General features: G+C 52.8%; 2 protein-coding genes across 4 annotated transcripts in view; one reads left to right on the top strand and one right to left on the bottom strand.

Moving 5' to 3' along the window:
* Window positions 1–24,111, bottom strand: part of MCF2 (MCF.2 cell line derived transforming sequence) — a 174,602-nt gene that overhangs the window by 94,669 nt on the left and 55,822 nt on the right. The window lies entirely within an intron of this gene.
* F9 (coagulation factor IX) lies at window positions 11,041–23,403 on the top strand. Its single transcript, XM_053955348.1, has 8 exons — window positions 11,041–11,187; window positions 13,534–13,697; window positions 13,987–14,011; window positions 15,672–15,785; window positions 17,418–17,546; window positions 19,551–19,789; window positions 20,288–20,411; window positions 22,659–23,403. Exons 1-8 carry the CDS (start codon window positions 11,121–11,123, stop codon window positions 23,204–23,206), a joined length of 1,410 nt encoding a protein of 469 aa, XP_053811323.1. The 5' UTR covers window positions 11,041–11,120; the 3' UTR covers window positions 23,207–23,403.

The raw sequence follows: 24,111 nt of genomic DNA, 5'->3' as shown, positions 1-24,111 counted from the left end.
TGTGCCCTGTGCAGGCAGCTCTGTGCCCTGTGCCCTGTGCCCTGTGCCCTGTGCCCTGTGCTCTGTGCCCTGTGCCCTGTGCCCTGTGCCCTGTGCCCTGTGCCCTGTGCAGGCAGCTCTGTGCCCTGTGCCCTGTGCCCTGTGCTCTGTGCCCTGTGCAGGCAGCTCTGTGCCCTGTGCCCTGTGCCCTGTGCCCTGTGCAGGCAGCAGTGGCTGCTCCCCAGCCCTGGCAGAATGAGCCTGGGCAGAGCTGCAGATCTCAGGGTCTACCCCTCACAGAGCCAGCCTGCCAGGAGGAGTCAGTAAATCTGGTGTTCGTGGCACACAGGATGGCTCCTGCAGGAGCCAGAGCAGCACCAGGAGCTGCCACTGGATTCATTCCCAGCTAAGCTGGGCTGGGAACAAAAGCAGCCCCCCAGGACGAGGTCTGTGCTTTGCCCACTGCCCACAGGCAGGCTGGGAGGGATGGACAGGCAGGATCCTGCTCAGGAAACAGAGCCTTAGGTTCCAGTGCATGACAAGGGAACATAAGGAATAAAAATAGGTAGAGAGCCCTCAGGTAAAGGAAGAAAAGCGAACATTAAACCTGTTTGTGAAAATGCTCTTGCTGTAAAATAATCTCTTTTGAGCACATTGGCAGCTGTTTGTTCATCAAAAAAGCCCAGCAACCTTAAGGAATGACAATTTTTGGAAATATAATTAAACAAGAGGTCAAACGTGGCTTGGGAAGCAGGTATGGCAATCACTTAGCCTCGATGCTTGAGAACAGCTGAGAGACAAATTTATACAGCTCCTTCTGGGCACTTTGGGCTTTCATTTTCCTGTTGCAGTGGCCCCTGTCCATCCCTCCCCAGGCCAGCCACGAACAGTGGAGGAGCAAAGAGGAGAATGGCAGATGGGAAAGAGGAACCAGCACAGGGGGACAAACCTGCAGTCCTGCTGCCCCGAGGTATCATTGGAACCACTGAAATCTTTACAAGTTTGGGGGTGCTGCTGCGTGTGGGACCCCATTCGGAGGCCTCAGGGCTCTACATGGAAGTGTAACAATCCAACAGCCTTTTACACTGCACAGAGAAATCTACACAGACCAGCCCAAGCCACCAAGCCAGAGCTGAGCCCTCACTTCTGCCTTATTCCCAAGAAATATCCAGCTTCCCCTGCAGAGTGACACTGCACAGGGGAAGGGGTGCAGAGAGATGCTCCCCTGGCAGTGAGGGCTGGGGGCAGCAGGGGCAGCAGGCTCTGAGCTCAGTGGGGCTGGGGGCAGCAGGATCTGAGCTCAGTGGGGTTGGGGGCAGCAGGCTCTGAGCTCAGTGGGGCTGGGGGCAGCAGGGGCAGCAGGCTCTGAGCTCAGTGGGGTTGGGGGCAGCAGGCTCTGAGCTCAGTGGGGTTGGGGGCAGCAGGCTCTGAGCTCAGTGGGGTTGGGGGCAGCAGGCTCTGAGCTCAGTGGGGCTGGGGGCAGCAGGCTCTGAGCTCAGTGGGGCAGCAGGGGCAGCAGGCTCTGAGCTCAGTGGGGCTGGGGGCAGCAGGGGCAGCAGGCTCTGAGCTCAGTGGGGCTGGGGGCAGCAGGGGCAGCAGGCTCTGAGCTCAGTGGGGCTGGGGGCAGCAGGGGCAGCAGGCTCTGAGCTCAGTGGGGCTGGGGGCAGCAGGGGCAGCAGGCTCTGAGCTCAGTGGGGCAGCAGGGGCAGCAGGCTCTGAGCTCAGTGGGGCAGCAGGGGCAGCAGGCTCTGAGCTCAGTGGGGCTGGGGGCAGCAGGGGCAGCAGGCTCTGAGCTCAGTGGGGCTGGGGGCAGCAGGGGCAGCAGGCTCTGAGCTCAGTGGGGCTGGGGGCAGCAGGCTCTGAGCTCAGTGGGGCTGGGGGCAGCAGGCTCTGAGCTCAGTGGGGCAGCAGGCTCTGAGCTCAGTGGGGTTGGGGGCAGCAGGCTCTGAGCTCAGTGGGGCTGGGGGCAGCAGGGGCAGCAGGCTCTGAGCTCAGTGGGGCTGGGGGCAGCAGGGGCAGCAGGCTCTGAGCTCAGTGGGGCAGCAGGCTCTGAGCTCAGTGGGGCTGGGGGCAGCAGGAGCAGCAGGCTCTGAGCTCAGTGGGCTGGGGGCAGCCCCAGAAGCTGCCAGCCCCTCCATCAGCCCCAGGCACAGCTCGCTGGGGCTGGCTGCCAGGGAGAAGAGCCGTGGCGTCTGCAGAGCTGCCCGGGGATGCTGCTGTGCCCGGCAGAGCAGGCAGGATGATTCAGAGCTGCTTTAAACGACAGGCTTCCTTCAAAGTGCCAGCCATCTGCAGCCACACGAGCTGCGAGTCCGGTGCCTAGGGGAGACAACTCAGTTTCTCTACTAAATGAAGTGGAAGAGGCACCTTACTCACTCTCACCCGCTCTAATTGCTGCTGTTCTCATCAGCTTTCAGGCCTGCATGTTGAATAAGAGACAGAGTTCCTGTTTCAAAAGCACCCTTGGTTCTTCGCTCTGTGCAAAGACAACGCCGCACAGAAAAAAGTCTCAAGCTTTGTTGGGGCAGGTTGCTGAAGATGCTGATTGCCTTTCACAGAGACACGGGGCAGGACGGGCTCCTGTCCCCAGGAGCACGCAGGAATTGTGCTGAAAACACACAGCTTCCCCCAGACTGTTCCACTGCAGGTGCTCAGATTAGTGGGACTGATTCAGAGGGGTCTCGTGGCTCTTCCCCTGGCACGGGGTAAACTAATTGCTGTGAAAGAATTGCTTTGAAGCTCTGCCCTAAACGGCACAGCAGGAGCCACAGGTCATCCCAATGCATCATTTTTTAATTCCACATCAATGCTAAAGGCATCTAGAATTCTGCAGCAATGGTTCTTTACCATGACCTCTATTATTGTCCCATTGACCATTCACTTGTATTTCTTGAGTGAAGAGGCTCCTTTTCCACTCCCAGGATGTGATTAGAGCTTTAGCTGCTCTATTGAAAGGGCTCCCCTCACAACCTTTTGTTCCAAATGTGGAGAGCTCAGACTCGCCTTGGTTAACACAAAACTGGCATTTTAATAGCTAGGCAAATTGCTCAGGTTTCTCACAACAAGGCGTGTTCACGAATCCTGCTATTATTTTTGTAAACCTTCTTAGAGGGGACCCTAATTGACCCCAAACCTTTTTGAACTGCTGGCCTAGACAAACTCTCCACGCAGCAATTACTGCACAAGGCTCTGTTCCCTCTCCACAGGAGATGTGACCAAGGAGCACACTCTCACTTTGGCCCCAGGTGAACCCATATTCAGTATTTTTCCCCAGTGCCCATCCTTTGCCCCTCTCCCGTGGCACTGCCCTGATCTGAGGGCTGGCATCTCCTGCAGTGCCAGTTCCAGTCAGAGGATTTGCAGCACCCAAGGGAGAGCAGGTGAGCTGTGGGGAGCAGCTGGCAGTGATCGTTTTGAGGATCATTGCTTGGACAATTTTAAATCCCTCTAACACACACCTTATTCATTTTTGTGCTCTCTAGTTACTTAATATGAAGGGCTCTGAGATACAAAATTATCTATCTTGCTGAGGTCTATATATATTCTGCTGTATCAACCCAAGTGTTTTCATCAACTGAACTTGTAAATTCACCTCAAAATGCTACACTGAGCTCCTTCAAATAGATTACATTTCCCTTAACCCACAATGGTAGAAGGAACGAAGGAAATTTTTCCTTCTATAATTCACTACTCAATCTCATTCTTTGAGATTTCTTTCAGATAACATAAACAATCCATAAAATTTGTGGTTCAAAACCCAGCAGGTTTAGTCACTGTTCTATTTGCATTAGCTTGAAGCATAAACACCAAAGACTTAAAAGAATCTCTATTCGGAGCAGGTAAAAAAAAAAATAAGGCAGAAAAAGAAAACAGCAACAAAAATAACTCCTTCCCTCTGCATCCTAATGCAAACCTAAATTCATTTTTATTTAAGGCACTGGTTGTTTTCTGCTGTTAAATGTACCACAGAGGCTATAGGACAGAAGATTACAGAGACCTGCCATAATCTATGCAATGGAAAAGAGAAAAAACGTTCAAGGCTCTTGACAGATTATTCACACATTTAAGGACCAGCAGAATCAAGATGCACCAAATTTGCATGGGAAAAACAATGGCTCCTTTTCAGAAGGGCTTGTTTCAGTTCAAAGTTTCCTCTCATTTGCAATAATTAAGCAGCAATGAGATTGATCATGTCATTCAGATTGTACAGAACATTTGCATCTCCTCAAGTGTGTGAGGAAGTGCTCCAGGAAGCCCCCTGCCAGAATAAATCTTTTCTCAGGCTCTGCTGCTGTTTCTGCTCCTAGAGGTGAATGAGCAGCTCCCGAGCTGCTGCTCCTGGGGTGAGGAGCCAAGGCCTGAAGGACAGGCAGCTCCTCCTGAAGATCAAAACATGAGCCCGAGCTGCTCTGGGGCTTCAGCAAAACCAAAAACCTGTGTTCTCGTTTTTGCTTCGTTTCACGAGTCCCCTGCACGGCCTTGGGCCACTGCTCCAGCTGGGAGTGGCTCTTCCCACCCAAAAATCTCTTCCCCTGAAAGGCACAGGGCAGTACCCAGCTCAGCCTTGCACTGTGTGATCAGAGGTTCAGCTTTGTCCCCTTGCACCCCAGTCCTGCTTGCCTGCTGTCCCCTCCAGTTGCTTGCAGCAGGTTTTGCTTTAAAGCTTTTTTAAACCACTTTTCCCTCACCTGTCCCCCATCCCTGCTGCTGCTGGGCAGTTTCCAAACTCTTCTCTTACTCTCAGGTGAGGAACTTGCCTTCAAATCCCAGCCCCTGTTTATTTATTAAATATATGCTTTATTCTCTTCTGCTCTTACATCACTGTTCCCTTCCTCCTGTAGGACACAGAATTTGGAATTAAAAAGCCAAACCACATCAAAACCCCCAAGAAGACCTTGTCTCAGTCTTGTAGAATGTCTCCAGCCTGCAAGCTGTGCACACACTGGCAAGATGGACATTTGCTCTCTTCTGGAGTTAGGTATTGTGTGACTTTTCAGAGGAAATCAGAGGGGAAAACTGAATGGACATGAAAAATAAAGATTTGTGCCAGCTCATCTTGCTTTGGATTCTACAGAGCCTGTGCTGGGGAAAAGGTGTTACTCAGATTTAACTCTGAATAAATTTCTGGATGGCTCAAGCTCCTTCTCCAGATAAAGACAAACTTCCCCCTGCACAGGCAGGATGGTGGTGGAAGCTGCCTGCAGAGGAAATGCCCAGGGAGGGGTGAGAGCCAGGACAGGCAGGAGGCAGGGTGTCTGCAGGAGTGGCTGGCTGGGAGCCAGTACAAATCCCAGTACAAATCCCAGTACAAATCCCAGTACAAATCCCAGTACAAATCCCAGTACAAATCCCTGTGTATGTAAAGCCACACAGGTGGGGATGTGAGACACGAACCTCAGGGCTACAGAAGGTCTCCCACAATGAAATTCCTTCCCAAATTACTCCACTTCTGGTACATTTTAGCTTTAGTGGCACACATCTCAATTTGTCTCCCATGAGTTTGTCACTGTTGGGAGCAAAAATGAAGGCACAAATGGCATTTAGAACTTCCACTAGACAGATTAATTAAACTCATTTGATTTCAGGCACGATAATTTGTTTTCCTTCATCCTGCCATCAACAGCTTGCTGCCACCTGATCTTTTCCAGGAAGGCTGAGGGCAGCAGCCTCTGGCAGAGGGCTCAGCTCCAGGGTCTCCTGAGCAGAGAGGAGCGAGCTGGGCCCTGCAGGTGGGAGGAGGGTGACTTCACCAGCTGAAATAGCACATTTTGGAGGGGGGACATTGTGCAATCTGAAATCCTATTCAATAATCACGCCTTGCTTCTGTTCACTGCTGTGCAGAGAACTCTTTGAAAGTTTTAAAGCTTTTTTTTTTTTTCCCTTAAGAAAGAAAAGGTGCAGGTATTTGGATCGTTGAACGGGGAGAAAAAGTTTCCTCAGATTTCCCAAACCTTAAGTTATTGCCCTCTGAGATTACAGCAGCTGTTTCCTACACGGCTAAAGGGAAAAACAGACCCTAAAATGGAACAATAAACCCCCAAAGGCCCCACATCTACAAATGAAGAGCACGAAGCACATGAAGAGCTCGATGTGGGGAGCAGCCTGGAGGATGTGCCCACAGAAATGCCAGCACTGCTCCAGGCCACGAGAGAGAACCACAGAGATGTGTAAGGCAAAGGAGTTTAAAGGGGGAAACAAACCCAAACCCTATTCCTGGCTGTACTGCAGAGAAGACAGAAGTGCTGATCATTTTCCAAACCCTGTAATCTGAAGTGGCATTTTCTGTTCGTTTTTAATCAAATGGATTGTTTTCCCCCTTAGAATGGTGCTGAGCCTCTTAGCATTGCTGCAGAGCCAAGACACTGCTAATAAATATTTAAAGTCTCAGAGCTTTAAGTGAAAGGAAGGATTTGTTGGATAATATTTCATTTCCCTTAAACTGTTTATTCACCATTAAAATTGAAAATTTTAATTTTATGGGGATTGCTCAGAGAGCTGATGTTCAGACATCTCCACAAAAAAAAACAAGAGTCGGGAAGACAGTCTATAAATAACCACCTTGGAAATAAACTTCTGTGATTTGGACATAACCCAGATGAGATTTTCAAGTGTGTTGTAAATTACCCACAGCCAGGGCATAGGTCAAAAGTATTTACTAGCACTGAGCTTCATTCCTCACATTTACCTGGCAGCAGTGTTTTAATCCTGGAGCACAGAGGCCTGAGGGTCAGTTTTGCTCACCTCCAGCCCTGGGGGCATTATTTAGTTTATTTATTCCTGTGCTGACAGAGCAGTTTTGTCTCCTGGCCTTGCACTAGTGCAAACGATGAAATGCAGGAGGATGAACCCAAACTTTGGTGCTGCTTTGCCCCAGAGAATGGAGCACTGCCCTGCAAAGGGTCACGGCAGATCTTCACACCAGAGGTGCCTCCAGCAGCAGGGGCTGCCTGCCCTGTGCCCCAGTGCAATCTCCCCTCTGAAGCTCCCCTGGGCACCAGCTGCCCTCCTTCCTCAACTTTCCGAGCAGTGCCCAAGCAGTGCAGAGCACTTTGGCTGCCTCTCCTGGTGAATTTGGCTGCAAATCATTCTTCAGAGCAGAGCTGTGCTGGCTCTGAGAGCTGGCAAGAGCACCGTGAGTGAGCACTGCAGGGCACTGGGTCAGGGAACAGAAGAGAAAACAAGCAGGTCACATTCACTGAAACTCCAATCCTTGTGAACTGTTCTGGGATCCCACAGCTCTGACAGGCTGGGGATTCCGGGAGGAAAATGTCTGGGAATGAGCAGGGGCTCGCTCACCAGGGGTGCTGGTGGGAGGGGGCAGGGCAGGCTGTGCAGTCCCTCTCTCCAAATTTCCCCTCTCACTGCCTCCTGCAGCAGGCCCAGGAGCCCTGGGGAGGGCTCCCAGTGTCTGCAGCTGCCTCTGCAGTCCCCCAGCTGGCAGGGATGTTCTAAAACCACGGTTATTAAGCAGAGAACAGGCTTTGAGTGCCACTGCTTCAAGTACCTGTGCCTCAGGGAGCTGGTTGGTGCTGTCAGTTGGGATGCACAGCTCAGAAATATCCCTCCCTCTTCCCTGCACATCCTCCCCTTGGATTTTAGCGTTGATGCCACTGACAGTTCTGCTCCTGAAGGGCAAGAAGGCAAACTGTAAAGGGCAGGAAGAAAGGGAGGTGGGAAAAGTGAATAGGACGCAAGGATGCCCTGAGACAAGGAGAGGATAAAAACTACAGATGAAATATGATTAAGGCAACGAAAAGGAACGAGGGAATAGCCACAAATGTTGCCTTAGAAATGGGCAGAACAAGGACACAATGCTATTACTGTAAGCTCAGTGTGAGGTGCAGGAGCTTTGGCTGGGGAGGGTTTGGCTGTGCTGGTTGAGACTCACTTCACCCCAGTTTGAGGTATCCAAGAATAAGTTTGATGTATAATGTGAGCTGTCAGTTGAGGCTGCTTTGCTAGTTAACAGAGAAGGAGAGAAAGAGAGAGACACCTCCCTCCTCCAACAGGCATCAGAGCAAGGCACAGTGAGCCCTCCTGCCAGTGAGGAAGGAATCAAGCTCAGCTGGATGCAAGCCTGGGGCAGGACAAGCCTCTGTCTCCCACACGTGCCTGGCCTGACAGGGGTTGTGTCATCTCATGCCAAGACACAGCAGCAAGCCAGATTTTCAGCTGATATTTCATTTAGCTCTTGCTCTGTACACTGATGTTTGAGCCTGGTGATCTGCCTGAGCTGTCCAAACCTGCAAGAGCTGAGCTTTCTTTCACTGCTTTGTCCAGAGTTTGAGGTGGAGGTGGTGAATTCTAAATTTAGAGTGGCTTCAGCAGCATGCTGTGTCTACCTGTGCTGGCACTCTGCTTTCTGAAAAGATGATGACCAAACCAAATCCAGATTTCCTTTTAATCTGGCCTATTTTAAATCAAACTGCAAGGAAAGATACTAAAGCTGCTACTGGGAAACGTGCTGCTCCATGAATTAGTAATTGTGTTTATCTTCTACATTGGGGATTTTTTGCCTGTGTTGCTGTTTTCTTACTGCCACTCAACGTGAGGAGCCTTTATTTGAATGAGACTATTTCAAAGCACTTTTACACTCATGTAGAGTCAGGCACTTATTTACTTTCTGACAGTTATTTACTTCCTGTAAATATTTCACAGCCACAGGACCTCCCAGATGAAAGCAGAGTTTGCTCTGTGCTCCTGTTCAGGAGTCTAATTAAAACCAGAATGAAATGGGAGGGATGGAGCTAAGTGCTAACTGCAAAGGATGGATCTAGAGGGAATTCAGCAAGGGAGCCTTTTCTTGGCACAATTACTGAAGCATAAAAGCGGAGGAAAAGTGCCCAACTCACAACTGAAAGGCCTGGGACTGGCAAGGAGAGGCTGTGGGAGATGGCAGTGCTGCTGTACAGAGCCTGCTGCCAGCACTGAGAAGCTGATCCTGGGTGCTGTCTCACATCCCTGAGCCCAGGCACCTCCCTTGGGCCAAAGGGAGGCCAGCACAGGGCTGGGCCAGCAGCAGCCCAGAGCCACGGGGCAAGGGGGCAAGGGCTCCCAAAGCCCCCAGGGCACAGCCCCACCGGGCCAGTCGCTGACCCTCTGCTGGCCAAGCACACCTGGGGACCTCTCCCAGCGCTGGGGCTTTCTCCAGGGCGTTAATCATTACAGCAAAAGGCAGCCCTGGGAGGGACTGTGCTGTGCTGTGCTGCCTTTTGGTCTGCACGAATTCATTCCCCACATTCAGAGCTGCAGAAAAAGCCAGCAACTCCAAAGGAATCACATGAAGAGTGAGAAAAAATAAATATCAGGCATTACTTCCCCTGTTTTGGTTGGTGGTTTTTTTTTGGTTGTTTTTTTTTTTTTTTTTTTTTTTTTTTTTAGAGATGGCTTGTTTGCTTCTTGGTTAAGGAAAGATCACTTAGCACAGCTGTCTAGGGGGCAAGGGCAAATTGCTTCAGGTTTTGAGTGAGAATTTTTCACTTAAAAGAGTGCATTTGGAGACAGGGGAGATTATGAACAATCCTTTAACAAGATCCTCAAGCCATCGGGCTGTTTAACACTATTGATCAGTGCAGCAGAGCACATTTTAAGAGAAATCTATCAGATTAAAATGGAAATAGATTTCTGGATCTGACTGCTCACAAGCTCCATCTCCCTTGGCAGCAGAGAGCTCCTCTGAAGGAGGGGCAGTCAGAGGGGGTGACCCTGGCAGAACAAGCTGCCCTGCAGCCCTGCCAGCTCCCTCTGCCTGGGCACAAGCACAGGCCCAGCAATCACGTGTGGGATGCTTCCATCCCAGCAAAAAAGGGAGATTGCAATAAAAAACCACATCATACCAGAAGAGACATCTCCCAACAGCTCATTGCCACAGCAAGCCTATCTAATAGGGAGGAACATCACTTGGGTGTTATTTTAAACACTCTTCTTCCGAGAACATTGAACACTAAGTCAAAAAACATCCAGATCTGATCGATGCCACCCACCTAGACCACAAAGCTTTCATCTCCAAAGGGTCCCTGCTGGGGATCACAATTCTGAGGATTTGTTTGCAAAATAAATAAAAATAAGCACTTTGCTTTCAAGTTAGTGCCCCAGAAGTTGATAGCAATAGTAGTACACAACAGAAATTATTTGTATTGATAGCTGTGCTTATTCTAATGATGTTGGCATTCTCTGTGAAGATTAATTGGCAATAATGTTGCCAAAACTATTACACGTGAAATATGCACCATAAACCTAAAAGAATTTGACTGACCTATGTTCTAAAGTAAAATATTTACAGTAATGAGATCCTAATTATCCTTTGTTATGGCAGGCCATTCTCCCCACTCCTCTTTACTGATAGATGTATTGTTTCAGCATTTTAGCTCCATTTATTTTCTCACATTTGCATCTCCTTATGCACATAAAATGAGAGGCGATCATTACCTTCTTCACTTTGTATTCAATTTACATCAACAGCACATTACCTCATCCCAGCTCATTTATCAACCACAGAAACTTGATAACAAAAGCTACTGTCAGTGATGAATAAAGATCATTTCAAATGGAGCAAGAAGAAACAAGATGAATTACAGGTTTCAGGACTTTTTGTTTGCTCAAGAAAAGGAAGATAAAGGATATTTTCCACCTAGACAAGAGGGATCTCATGAGGCTGCAACTCATATTCAGCATCTCCTCTTCAGCTGCTGGGTCTGTGTTGCACACACAGGTAACCCCAAATACCATGAACCATAAATGTCTGCGCCCTTTGCCTCACAAGGGAACGTTCCTGATTTTCTGCATTGAGCGCACAGAATTTATGGTTGAGAAGCTCGAGGAAAAGCTTTACCAGGCACCCAAGGGGCTGCTGTGGCCTCAGAGCCGTGAGTGGAGCTGCAGCCTGGGAGACACCAGCACGTCCAGCAGGGCACAGCCCTGCCCTGCCAGCCCCTGGGCACCCCGGGGCCACGGCACACACTGGGATGCCCCTGCCCCATGGTGGCACAGCGCCCAGCTGGCTCTGCTGGGCTCTGCTGGGCTCTGGGACATCGGGGACCTGAACTTCAGGGGCTGTAAACAAGCAGCTGCACTTTGAACCCCCGACTGAGCTCGGCCGCCCGGACAAGCTGTCAGCGAGAGCTTTGGCCAGGGGGGAGAAGATGGCAAATGCCCCCCTCATACTCTCCATGTGTCTTCTGGGAGCTTGCCTTGCTGCTGAAAACACAGGTGAGTTCATTTAAAAGCGAGCACACCCCTCACTTTTGGTCCAGGGTGTTAGAGATGCCAGCCTGTCGTGCAGTGTTGTGAGACAGCAGCTCAGAGGCACTGCTGCAGTTCACAGCTCCTCTTTAAAGCCCTGGCTCTTTGCTGGGGGGATGAAATAACAGCTCCTGTGCTGATTCCATACAGCACGTGGCACAGGGATTAATTTTCAGAATGGATTTTTTTCCTTAGGTTTTTTGCACCTTTAAGCTTTCAGAGCTCGTTTCAGCCATTTTAGAAGGCACACACGGGAGAGGAAAAGAGGAGAGCACTGCTGGTGCAGTGACAGTCACACCTCTTTGTGTGCCACCACTTTATCCTGGAGAACAAACATGCTCACATCCATAAAACACTCATTGGATTTGCCACTGCGAGGATTGTTTAAAGGCAAAGCCAGTGTGGTTTTAACAAAGACTGTAGGATGCAGCCAAAGCTGGAGACAGGACAGAGCATTGATGGATGTGGGCAATCACACACAGTAATGCAGGCTCTTGCTTGATTTATCTGCAGCAGCAACAGTTCCAGCACAGGCTGGTTCACATCCAGTGTGAGCTCCTGCTTCCTGCAAGGCTTTCCTTTCATTAAAACATTGCTGGAAACAGGTTAAAAAAAAAGGCTCTTTCCAAAATGTTTGCTCAGCAATGAAAAGTGAGCAGAACGTCGTATTTTTGCCACCACCCGCCCAGGTGTACCCCCTATAAAATACAGTGGACAGGACAGGTGTGCCCTGCCAGCACTGCCTGGAGACCTGTGTCACTCTCTCAGCTTGTGGTTCAGAAGCTGGTAAATGAGGATATTCTCAGGCTGAGGATGGTTTCCAGCCCCGTGAGTGCCATTCCTGCCACCCCTCAGGGCCTGCAGCCTTCAGTCCCCAGCAAGTTTTGTTTGCAAAAGCAGCACGTGGGACCCGTAAGGAACGGAGAAAGCCTAGAGGGACGTGAAGGGAGGTGAAGCTGCCCTCATTAAATGAGTTCTCTGCATTAAACGGGTTCGTTGTGGCAGGTGCCTGGCACATCCCGCCGGGAGGAGCCCGTTCAGTCTCCTGTAGAGGCACTGCCAGTGCAGGGGCTCCTCACCTGTAAGCGAGGAGCCAACCTGGGGCCAGCCAGACCAACCTGCCTGGGGCTCATGAGAGCTCCACCCGCCCATCTCCTGCAGGCTCAGCAGGGCTGGGCCCTGCTCTGGATCTGCAGGACCTGGCCGTGAGCAGGGATGAGTGGCTGGCGCTGGTCCCTGGGTCTCCTCCTTCCCTGCCTGGCCAAGCTCGTGGTGTCCCTGAGCCCCAGTGGGGCCCGACCCCTTCCTGCACAGAGCCCCAGGGGAGGGTCCGTGACCCGGGTGGCCCCGAGAGCCGCTCTGCCATCTGGTGACAAAAAGGGACACGCTGAGCGTGCTGCGGGAGGGTGGAGAGGGAGGAGAGGCTGGGCAAGCAAAGCAGGGACATCCCCTGGGTGAGCAGAGTGGTTTAGGGAGGTGAAGAAGAACCCCCGGCAGAGCAGGGTCAGGAGCAAACCCTGCCACAGGACAGCCACCGCTGCTGTCCCTGCTGCTGGGACACACAGCCCTGCCAGGCAGCACCCACGGTAGCCCGTGATGGGGCTGCCCCTCACCAGGCAGCCACCACGGCAAGGCTGCTGGCCACTGTGGCCATCCCACCCGGCCCAGGGTCCCAGCAGCTCTCGCTGGTGGCCCTGCCCAGGAGCGTGGCCACTGTGGAAGGTGGATACAAAGAGCCCACTGAGGAGGTGGCCCAGGGGGTGAGGAAGGCTCGTGTCACCCCTCGTGCCTGCAGGAGATGCTGGGACCCGGGGCCGTGGCCAAGGATGAGGAGCAGGGAGAGGAGGACGTGGGCCCCTGCTCCCAAGGGCCACAGCTCTGCAGGGGCAAGTGGCCTTCCAGAGCCAGCACAGGCAGACAGAGCAGGAGCACTCCTGGGGCCAAACAAGACCTCACCAAGCAGCAGCACGAAAAAGCCTGTTATTTTCCCCTCTCAAACAGCTTATTCCAGTCTGTGCATCTGTGATGGAGATTCTCACGCCCTCTGCTTTAGGGTATTTTAAGCATCAAACTTCAGCTCTCCCAATCACCCCCTTGCCATCAGTCATTTCTGCCTATTGACTCTTTTGACATTTGGCTCTGCAGATCTGATCCTTTGGACTGGGCTGAAGTGGGGCAAGAAAGAAAGCTCAGGCCCACAATGACAGTCCCGAACTGTCTCTGGCCATGGGGCAGTGGGAAACCTGGAAAGGGCTGGTTTTTCTGGGGGCACAGAGCCCTGCCAGCCCAGCCCTGTTCCTGTCCCCGTTTCAGTGTTCATGGGGAGCCAAGAGGCCAGCTCGGTGCTGCAGAGGCAAAGGCGAGCCAACTCCAACAGGCTGGAGGAGGTCATTCCCGGGAACCTCGAGAGGGAGTGCATAGAAGAAAAGTGCAGCTATGAGGAAGCCCGAGAAGTGTTTGAAAACGAAGAGAGAACGGTGAGTGCCACGCTGCTGCACAGCGGCAGCACCGTGTTCCCTCCAGCTGGGGCACAGAGGGGCAGCAGGAGGGAACAGCAGGAGAAAACCTACAGGGCCCAGGGCAGCATCTGGTTCTCCTTTGTGCTCCATCAGCTGGGCTGGGGAGCTGCTTTAAAAGGGGTTATGGAGGTGGTGGTTTCCCTGCAAGTCTTTCCCTTCAGCTTTGGAGCCATCCAGGTACTGCTTCAGTCAGTCAACACCCAGAAATGAGAAAACAAAGGAAACTTTTTCTTTTTTCCCTTTGCAGATGCAGTTTTGGCAAACATACGTTGGTAAGAGCTGCTTTCTTCATGTTCTAGTGCTTCATATTCCTCTCTCAGTGCATAAAGACCCGATGTTACTGTAACAAATGTATTTCAGCACCCAGAAACTGTAAGGGCAGAGCCAGTCAGAGCCTTGCACCCCAAATCCTGCAGCACCCAGCCTGGGTCTGTCCCGTTTGTATAGAAATGGCAAGCAAAAAAAAAAAAAAAAAAAAAAGGATGTCTCACTCAGCATTTTGTTTGTTCAAGCAGGGTTTTTCTGAACAAATTTCAAAAACCTCGTGGAACAAAACCAGGCAGACTGCTGGCTCTCATTGAGCCCAGGTCACGCTCTGGGCTTCACTTTCAGCTGTGCCACAGAGTAAAATACCACAGCGATAATTAACACCCCTTCGGCAAACAGCAAATGCTCTGTTCTCAAGCACAGATCTCCAGATAAGGCACAGCCTTGTGAAGGCACAGCGTGAATCTCTAGAAATGCCATATTAAAGTGGAGACTCAACAAGATCATAGCAAACAGCTGTTTGCAATTCACACCCTTACTTCACTGTTTGCTTTCCACATCTACTTCTTCATTTGCAGCCTCCATCCCCAACGACTCCTTGGTCCCTTAACAAAAAGATTTCAATGCCCACTACACCATCCGAAACTAATTTTAAGGACATTTCCATAAATGAACTCTTTGGTAGATTGGCCAAGTGCCCAGAACATCTCACTAAAAAGCCTTAAATAATTCAGATTACTCAGTCCAGACTATAAAATAAAAACATTACATTTGCATTGTAGGACTGTCCTCTGAAAAAAAAACAACCGATGAAACTCCACGCTGCATTTGTTTCCCTGCCACTGTAACAAATTAGCTCATCAAAAACGAGGAATGCCATCTATTCCTCTGTCAGCCGGGGTGCCTGGCTTGCTGCTCAGAGTTTGCTGCTGTTCCCAGCGTGCAGCCCACAGGAGCTCGCCCTTGCACAGCCCCCAGCCCTCCCCAGGCAGCACAGCAGCTGCAATCCTCCCTCTGCCTGCTTGCCTGCCACCAGCGCTCAGACGAGCCCAAACCGTTTTGCTGCCGTTTGCATTTTGTGTTCCAGCCCTCTCCTGAAAGCCCCGTGCGCTGCCACCCTGTCCTGCCACCTCACAAACCCAGCAAGGCCTTGCCTTTCTGCAAGCCTTGGCACAAGCACTTCGAAGGGCATCCCCCCCGCATTCATCATCACTGATCTGCTTCTGCAGAGTTGTAGATCACCAGTTTTGCAATAGTGAGCATTTTCATTAAAGCCTCAGGCTCTCAGCTGGAGGCAGCTGTGAAAATAAAAGCCCTGGCACATGAGGAAACACCTAGAGCAGGTAACAGCAGTGCAGGAGTGAGGAAGAAAGAGCAACACGAAGGTTCTCAATCCTAACACACAGGCAGGTCTCCACACCCCAGTGGACAGACCCAAACTTTCCCAGAACGGCGTTAGTGCTAAAACAACCCGGACTGGAAACTCAAAGCACTCTTGGAGTAGCAAACCTTCTAAACTTGTCTGATTTGGCCAAGCCATGAGGTGCTGCTGAGATGTTGCAGGAGGGCGACTGCAGAGGGGCTCTGCTGAGCTGGGCAGAGCTAGCCCCAGGGGACAGGGGGACAAGGGACGGGTGTTTTTAACTCTGCTGTCTTCTCTCCAAGATGGGGATCAGTGCAACCCCAACCCATGCAAGAACGGAGCCGTTTGCAAGGATGAAATCAATTCCTACGTGTGCTGGTGCCCGGCTGGCTACGAGGGCAAGAACTGTGAGATAGGTGCGTGCCAGGGCTGCCCCAGGGGCCGTGCTGCTCTGCTGGGAGCCCCTGGGACCAGGGGGGTCAGCGGCACCCTCTGGGGCTGTGTGGGACACAGCTTGCTTTGCTGTAAGGCAGGAAGGTGTCAGTTCAGCCTGCTGGCACCGGGGATGGCAGGGGGACACGCCTGGGGACGCTGCAGTGGCTCTCTCTGGTCCTGCCCAGCCCCAGCTCCACCTCTCTGAGCGCCTGCTCTCGGGCAGGGCTCAGTGGAGACTCAGGCTCAAGGTCTTCTGTTCAGCTGTGCCTGCCAGGGCAAATGTTGACACAGAGCCCTTCCTGCATGTCCCAGCACAAGCCTTTCTGGGCCTGCTCAATCAGGGACAGCCTGCTCGCCTGCTGAAAGCAGAGTTTCCCACAGACCCCCCATGGAACCCCCATTCTCCCACTCCCCTTTCTCATGCCAGGCTGAGCAGCGGGTGCTGGGCAGGGCAGGACTATCCTGGCCTCCTCTCAGTGGCACTCTGCTTTATTCATAATTATAATTATCAGCAGCAACCTTGATTCTGGAGGCAAATAAAAGGCAAATATTTTCCTGATGGGCTGAGGAGTTCATGAAAACCAAACAGCTGATAATTTAAGCAAGAGGGATATTCAGCTCCTATAATATAATCAGGGGCTGTGCAACTTGTATAATGTGCTAGACTCACTGCACTAATAAAAGATTCTCTTTCTAGTTGTATTTCTGCTCTGGCAAGAGAAGAGTGTACGTTAAAAAGAGCATTTCAAAGTTGCATCAAATTTAAATAGTCTCATTGCAGATTTCTTGGGGAAGTGAGGAGCAAAAATAGAGCTGGAAGTGAGGCGTGAAGAAGAGCTCTGTAAAAATAGTAAATGATGGCATTAAAACGGCTACAGGAAGGGAGGTGTCCTTGAGGAAGTAGGAGTGGAGTTAATCTGCTGTGAAGTTATTTGAAAACTCACTGAGAATTGCAAGGGCCTCTGCAGATTTGTGGTTCCCCACCTCCAAGGTGTTGTCCCCACAGAGGAGTGAGGGCTGGGGTGGGAGAAGGCAGGTGCAAGGCATGGGAACCTCGCTGTGCCTCAGGCTGTGTGTCCCATCACACATCCTGCTGAAAGGGCTCCTCCAGGCCAGCCTGGACAGCGATGGGTACGGCAGGAGGAGCACAAGGCTTGCCTTGAAGTTTGGAGCCCAGCAACAATCCCAGCACAAAGCCCTGCTTGGGTGCAGGGTTTGCTCCAGTCTGATACAGGCTGCTCCCCCCCGCCACTGCCAAAAGCACAAAAGTGGGGAAATCACGTGGCTTGTGTTTGTCACCAAATCTTTGTTACCAAATATTTGTTACCAAATATTTGCAGGAGTCCTTTAGGGTCAGGCTGCCACCACGCAGCTGTTGGAGGCAGGAGGCTGTGCCAGGGGGGCTCCATAAGCTCCTCAACCTGCCTGCCCCAAGAGGTGCCCACTGCTCCTGCCTGATGGGCAGGGGTGGGATTGCCCTGCTTCCCCATCCCCTTCCCATAGCCTGGATCAGCCACGGGGGGGTTACTGAGCCCAAACCCCCGAGTCTCAACAAATCTCTGACCAGCTGTGTTTCAAAAAAGCTCTCACAGTTTCATTTTAATTTCTTTCAGACTTCACGTGTGCTATCAAAAACGGAGGCTGCAAGCACTTCTGCAGTCATCAGCCCCCACAGAGGGTTGTGTGCTCCTGTGCTGCTGGCTATAAACTGCATGAAGATGGGAAGTCCTGCGAACCTACAGGTTAATTTTTAAATTGTTTTTAAGAGATTTGGGTTAAAGTTTTCAAGGCCTTGTCCCGGATTTAGTTACGTGAATTTCATAGATGCAATATCCTGTTGGAAACCTTGTTGCTTGTTTTCCTACTTAGCAAAGGTAGAGCCCGACCCTGCACTTTCCCCAGGGGAGATGTGGGGTCTGGCTGGAAGGGTTCAATCATCCTCTAAAACATCAATTTTTTTAACCTGGGTGAGTGGAGATGCAGGGTACTTGTCCAGGACTTTGTTCAAAGGCAAATGCTGTTTCAGATGGCTTCTCAGACAGGCTCCAGCCATCTCACACTTGTAGATATGGATCAGAAATTTTCTGAAGGCAGAGGGTGATGTTCAGTTACCCCAGCACCCAGCCAGGGCTCACTCCCGTGTTCTCCCAGTACGAGCTAATAGTTAATTACTGATTCTGCACTGAGGATGCTCGGAACTTCTCAGAACTAAAGATTTTAATTACTGTAAATCCTCCTGGTGGTCTCTTTCATGGCTGGTCATGACCCAGTGTTTTATAATCTGAGTCGGGTGGGTACAAGTGAAGCTTTGTGCTGGTGCTGTCCTCCCAGCAGCGTGGATCTGCAGAGACCCTCAATGAGAACTGGACTCTGGCTTAGCCGTTGTGTTGGGTGGGGTGGAAGGAAAATGCAGTTCTTGAGGCTGCAGCTTCACAAAGCACTAAGGAGTAGCTGGTTCTCCTTGTGCTCCCCAGCTGTACCCTGCTCCTAGACCACTGCAATACCTGTAACTACACTGACCCATGCAGACCCAACCCACCACCACCCAGCAAATAACTGGGTGTGAGCATCTCAGAAGCACATCTGGCAGAGAGGAGAGTGAGCAGATAAATGTTTGTCATGTGAAGTCAGTTTAACATTTGCTGCTATCACATTCCCAACACCTGACTGCAGTGGGATTGCACACCCACCCACACCTGCAGGTGCCTGCAGAGGGGAGCTCTGTCAGCTGCAGCAGGGAACACTGACCTGACTGTCAGCAGGCAGTTTGGGAAATATCCTAGGGCAGGAATCCTGTCAACAGAGGATCTCATCAAGAGCTCAGGCCTGTGTTGCCCAACATTCTGCATCACTTTCACTGGGTCAGAAAGGTTTACTGTTAGCAAGAAGATTGTCCTTCAGGTTGGGCAATTGTCCTCCCTGCAAAAGCTGACTTTTGTTGGCTCTGAAACTGTCATTTCATAGGCTAAGCTTGCAGGTACCACTTTCCATCACTCAACACTCATTTGAGTCCTGTCCCTAAAGTGAACTGTTTAAAAATAAAGGATGAAGTCTCAGTAGGCCACACTCACATCTGATTTTACACTAGTGTTTGTTTGCTCAGTGCTTCTGAGAGCTTTTCAGATGAAAGACAATGCCTGGTGCTATTTACTATTTTGACTGCCACCAGCAGCAGGAATTCTGCACACACTGTGTGGGAGAGGATTGGGAAGAGCTCGTCTGAAACAAGTCTACAGATGAGTTCTTCATTAACAGAGAAAATGCACAACTCTAGGAAGAGGTTATTAATGTTTTCCTCACCTTGGTGCCAAGCAGGATTACCTGTAGAGTTGGCAGCTGTTATTTCCTGCCCTCTCCCAGCTGGCAGTTTATTGTTCTGGAGTCACTGCTGTGCAAATGCCCAGCACAGGATTCCCAAGCATGCAGCACACATCCTGCCAAGAGCAGGCTCAGCTGCCCCAGCCCATCAGGCACAGGTGCTCAGCACAAGCTTTTTTCACTTTTAAAGCCGTTCAGATGACATTCCCAAAGCCCAGAAACAATCGCTGCTTTTGCTGCTGTTCCATATCGCTCGCCCTGCGGCTCCAGGGCACAGGCACGTGTGCACAGGGAACGTGGCCAGCCCACAGCCCTGAGCTGGTCCCAGACCCTGCTGAGGTGAGGCAGCATTTCCCTGCTGGCCTGGCCTCCCCTTAGGTCGCTGTAAGTGACCCAGCCAGTCACAGCCGTGACTGTTCCTCTCCCAGTGCCATATCCCTGCGGGAGGATCACGGCTCCTGAAGCCAAGAGGAAGCTGACCCGGTCCATGAACACCTTTGAGCACTGGAACATCACGGGTGATGACCCTGACGATGGCCCTGGGGAGGTGCAGGACAACGCCACGGAAAGCAGCGCTGCTGCCAGCACCAGGATCACACCTGTGCTCAGGACGGGCACGCGCGTTGTCGGCGGCTCAGACAGCATGAAGGGAGAGGTGCCCTGGCAGGTACCAGCTCTCTCTGCAAACCTTCTGGAACCCCAGCAGTCCCTTTCTGAGTACACATCACCTTCCTTTTGAACACCCACAGCCTGTCTCTGGGGTTAGACTGGCAATAGTCTCAAGCCTAGCAGGAGCACAGCTTCTTTCCATAGGCAGTTTTATGCCACAGCAACAAAACTTGGGGCTCTCCTCTGGCAAAGAGAGGCAGAAGTCAGAGTCACAGCAGCTTTACCTGGTGGGGCACAAAGGGTTGAGCTACAGCAGCAGATTGCCCAGTAGTCCATGAATGTACCAAAAGTAAGCTGAAGGGAGTTTTGCAAGGAGCAATGCAACTCAATTTTTTTGGCACCAGCAGTTTCAGCAGATCATAGAATCATCTAACAGTTTGGGTTGGAAGGGATCTTAAAGATCACCTAGTTCCAACCGCCTGCTGTGACCAGGGCCACCTTCCACTGCTCCAGGCTTACACAAGCCCCAGAGTGTGATTTGCCCCTGCTCCCACAGGTTCTGCTGGTGAACAGCGAAGGCTTGGGCTTCTGCGGCGCATCCATCATCAACGAGAAGTGGGTGGTGACAGCAGCACACTGCCTGAAGCCGGGCTACACCCACAACCTCACTGCTGTGGCAGGTGAGCACCTGGGCGGGGGGGGGGACGCGGCACTGGGCTGGCGGTGGCTGGGCAAGGCGTGGCACAGGGCAGTGACCGCGGTGACGGGCAGCGGCGGGACACGAGCTGCTGCGGGGCACGGAGGCCCCAGCTGAAGCTGTGACACTCCATCAGCCTGGTGCCTGCAGGTCCCACCGCCTCTGGCAGGAGCAGTGAGCCGGCTCTGCCTCGGTCCCAAAAGCACAGAGCTGCCGGACCGCAGTGTAAACGCAGATCAGCCTGGCCATGAGTGAGCTCGCCTGAGCCAGAGGCTCATCCAGGCAGCTTTAAAGCCCGGTGGAAGAAGCATTCCCCTCCCCCGAGCTTCTTTGCTTCTCCGCTTTCATCCCTGAATCACATTTTCGTGACCCCAGCAACAGCAAGCATCTCTAACGTAAGAAAAGCCACCTGAAAGTCTCCCCCACGTTTGTCTCGCGTTCACACTGTACAAACAGCCTGGGAGGGAGCTGACATTCCCTCTCTGCCCACAAAAGCCCTCGCCGAGCCCGCAGGAGCCGCTCACCTGAGGCTGGCTCCGCAGCAGCGGCGGGGCCGGTGCCGCAGGTGCCGCTCAGCGCCGATGGTGCGTCCTGGAGAGCCCGGCAGGGTGAGCAGGAGCCCCGCAGCACGGCCCGAACGCCGCGGGGGCTGCGGGACAGCGATGGGGAAAAGCCAAAAACATCCTGGTCCGGCTCAGCCCGCGGGGCTGCAGGACAGCGCTGGGGAAAAGCCAAAAACATCCTGGTCCGGCTCAGCCCGGCCCCGGGGGCTGCGGGACAGCGCTGGGGAAAAGCCAAAAACATCCTGGTCCGGCTCAGCCCGGCCCCGGGGGCTGCGGGACAGCGCTGGGGAAAAGCCAAAAACATCCTGGTCCGGCTCAGCCCGGCCCAGGGGGCTGCGGCCAGGGCGACCCCAGCTGCTGCCCCTTCACCCACCTGGGCGCACGGAGCGCCCGCCCTTCCCTCTCCCCAGCTGTCCCGCAAGGCGGGCAGGTAACAGGTAACAGCTAGCAGGTTACAGGTAACAGGTTACAGGTAACAGGTAACAGCTAACAGGTTACAGGTAACAGGTTACAGGTAACAGGTAACAGGTAACAGGTAACAGGTAACAGCTAGCAGGTTACAGGTAACAGGTTACAGGTAACAGGTAACAGGTTACAGGTTACAGGTAACAGGTAACATCTAGCAGGTTACAGGTAACAGGTTACAGGTAACAGGTAACAGGTAACAGCTAGCAGGTTACAGGTAACAGGTTACAGGTAACAGGTTACAGGTAACAGGTAACAGCTAGCAGGTTACAGGTAACAGGTTACAGGTAACAGGTTACAGGTAACAGGTAACAGCTAACAGGTAACAGCTAACAGGTAACAGGTTACAGGTAACAGGTTACAGGTAACAGGTAACAGCTAGCAGGTTACAGGTAACAGGTTACAGGTAACAGGTAACAGGTTACAGGTAACAGGTAACAGGTAACAGGTAACAGGTTACAGGTAACAGGTAAAGGTAACAGGTAACAGGTACCAGGTAACAGGTACCAGGTTACAGGTAACAGGTAACAGGTTACAGGTACCAGGTTACAGGTAACAGGTAACAGCTAGCAGGTTACAGGTAACAGGTTACAGGTAACAGGTTACAGGTACCAGGTAACAGGTTACAGGTTACAGGTACCAGGTACCAGGCTGCGGCTCCTCGATCGCAGCTGCAGCTGCTGAGCCTCGGCCGGGCACAGGGGCACCTGTGAGCATCGGGGGGCATCGTGCCTTCCCGCGCCCCATCCTGCCCCGTGGCTCTGTGGGTTTACAAAGGGCAGATTGAGGTTTATTTTCGCTAATACATCATTTATTTTAGACCAGTATTTTTCATCAGCGAGTTCTGCCCCTTTTGCTGCAAGGGTGACATCCCCTTACCTCTCTCTGAGGGTGCTAAACCCCCAAAACAGACACTTTGCTGCTAACCCTGGCAAAAGCATCTGCATCTTTGGTGCCTGACTGGAGGATGTCACACCTGCCCGGTGTCACACCTGGGCTGTGCCGGGGGCCTGAGACGTGAGGGAACGTGCAGCTGCCTCTGACAAGGAGCCAGCAGCCTGGCCAGAGCAGTCTGAGCGCTCAGCCCTTTGCAGCCGCTGGGCTGGGCTGGGCTGGGCTGGGCTGGGCTGGGCTGGCAGCAGCAGGGCGCGGTCCCGGGGCTGCTGCGGGGGGACCCAGCCCGGTGCCGCCGGTGTCCGCAGGTGAACACGACGTCAGGAGCGACGACCACACGGAGCAGCTGCGCAAGGTGGTGACGCTGCTGCCCCACCCCACGTACAACGCCTCCATCAACGAGTACCACAACGACATCGCCCTCCTGGAGCTGGACCGGCCCCTCACCTTCAACAGCTACGTCACCCCCATCTGCCTGGGCAGCCGCGAGTTCACCAACGCGCTGCTGAAGCAGGGCGTGGGCACGGTCAGCGGCTGGGGCAAAGTGCTGTTCCGCGGCCGCAAGGCCACCACCCTGCAGGTCCTCAAGGTGCCCTTTGTGGACCGGCCCACCTGCCTCAAGAGCACCTCCACCACCATCCTGCAGAACATGTTCTGCGCAGGCTTCCCGTCCGGGGGCAGGGACACCTGCGAGGGGGACAGCGGGGGGCCCTACACCACGGAGATTGAGGGCACCTGGTTCCTCACGGGGATCACCAGCTGGGGAGAGGAGTGTGCCCTGCCCGGCAAATACGGCATCTACACCAGGGTCTCCAAGTACGTGAAGTGGATCAAGCAAACCACGAGGCTCCCCTGACCCCAGGGAGCGCGGTGCGCCAGGCTGGAGGATGGACTGGGGACATGGAGAGGGACCACGGCAATCTCCGTGGTTTTGAGAGATCATTGCATTTCAATAAACATTTCTAAATGAAGTAACTTTCGCTCTTGGAAGGCAGGAGTTGAGAGAATGCAATGTAGATGTGGTAATAAGGAAATAAAAAGCCCTTTTAATGACCCACGGTTGTTTTTCTGAGTGCACTGGCGCTGCTGTGGTGGTGTGAGTCCCCAAATCCCAAATGCAGAGGCTGGTGGATCAGCAGGGGAATGGTTCACACATGTCCCAGTGTGCCACCAGCATTGCCCACAGCTGGCACACAGCAGTGTGGGCAAGGGAAGCCCAGCAGGCACTGGTGCCCCAGCAGCATCCCAGGAGCAGGAGCCCACAGGGGAGGTGAACACGCACGGCAGTGCACCCACAGTGCCCCCAAACAGATGTTCTCACATGGAGGGGAGGCTGGGGGTGGCCTGACCCTGCTGGGATGGAGGCAGGGGAGGCTGGGGACACCCTGACCCTGCTGGGATGGAGGCAGGGGACACTGGGGACACCCTGAGCTGTGCTGGGATGGGTGCAGGGGACACTAGGGACACTCTGACCCTGCTGGGATGGAGGCAGGGGACACTGGGGACATTCTGACCCTACTGGGATGGACACAGGGGACACTGGGGACACTCTGACCCTGCTGGGATGGAGGCAGGGGACACTGGGAACACTCTGAGCTGTGCTGGGATGGGTGCAGGGGACACTGGGGACACTATGAGCTGTGCTGGGATGGAGGCAGGGGAGGCTGGGAACACTCTGACCCTGCTGGGATGGAGGCAGGGGACAGTGGGATGGGTGCAGGGGACACTGGGGACACCCTGAGCCAGGGCAGGGTGTCAGCA

This window comes from Vidua chalybeata, chromosome 14 (genome assembly GCF_026979565.1).
Source record: "Vidua chalybeata isolate OUT-0048 chromosome 14, bVidCha1 merged haplotype, whole genome shotgun sequence".
NCBI classification, from domain to species: domain Eukaryota; kingdom Metazoa; phylum Chordata; class Aves; order Passeriformes; family Viduidae; genus Vidua; species Vidua chalybeata.
This window is presented reverse-complemented; position numbering and strand designations above follow the sequence as displayed.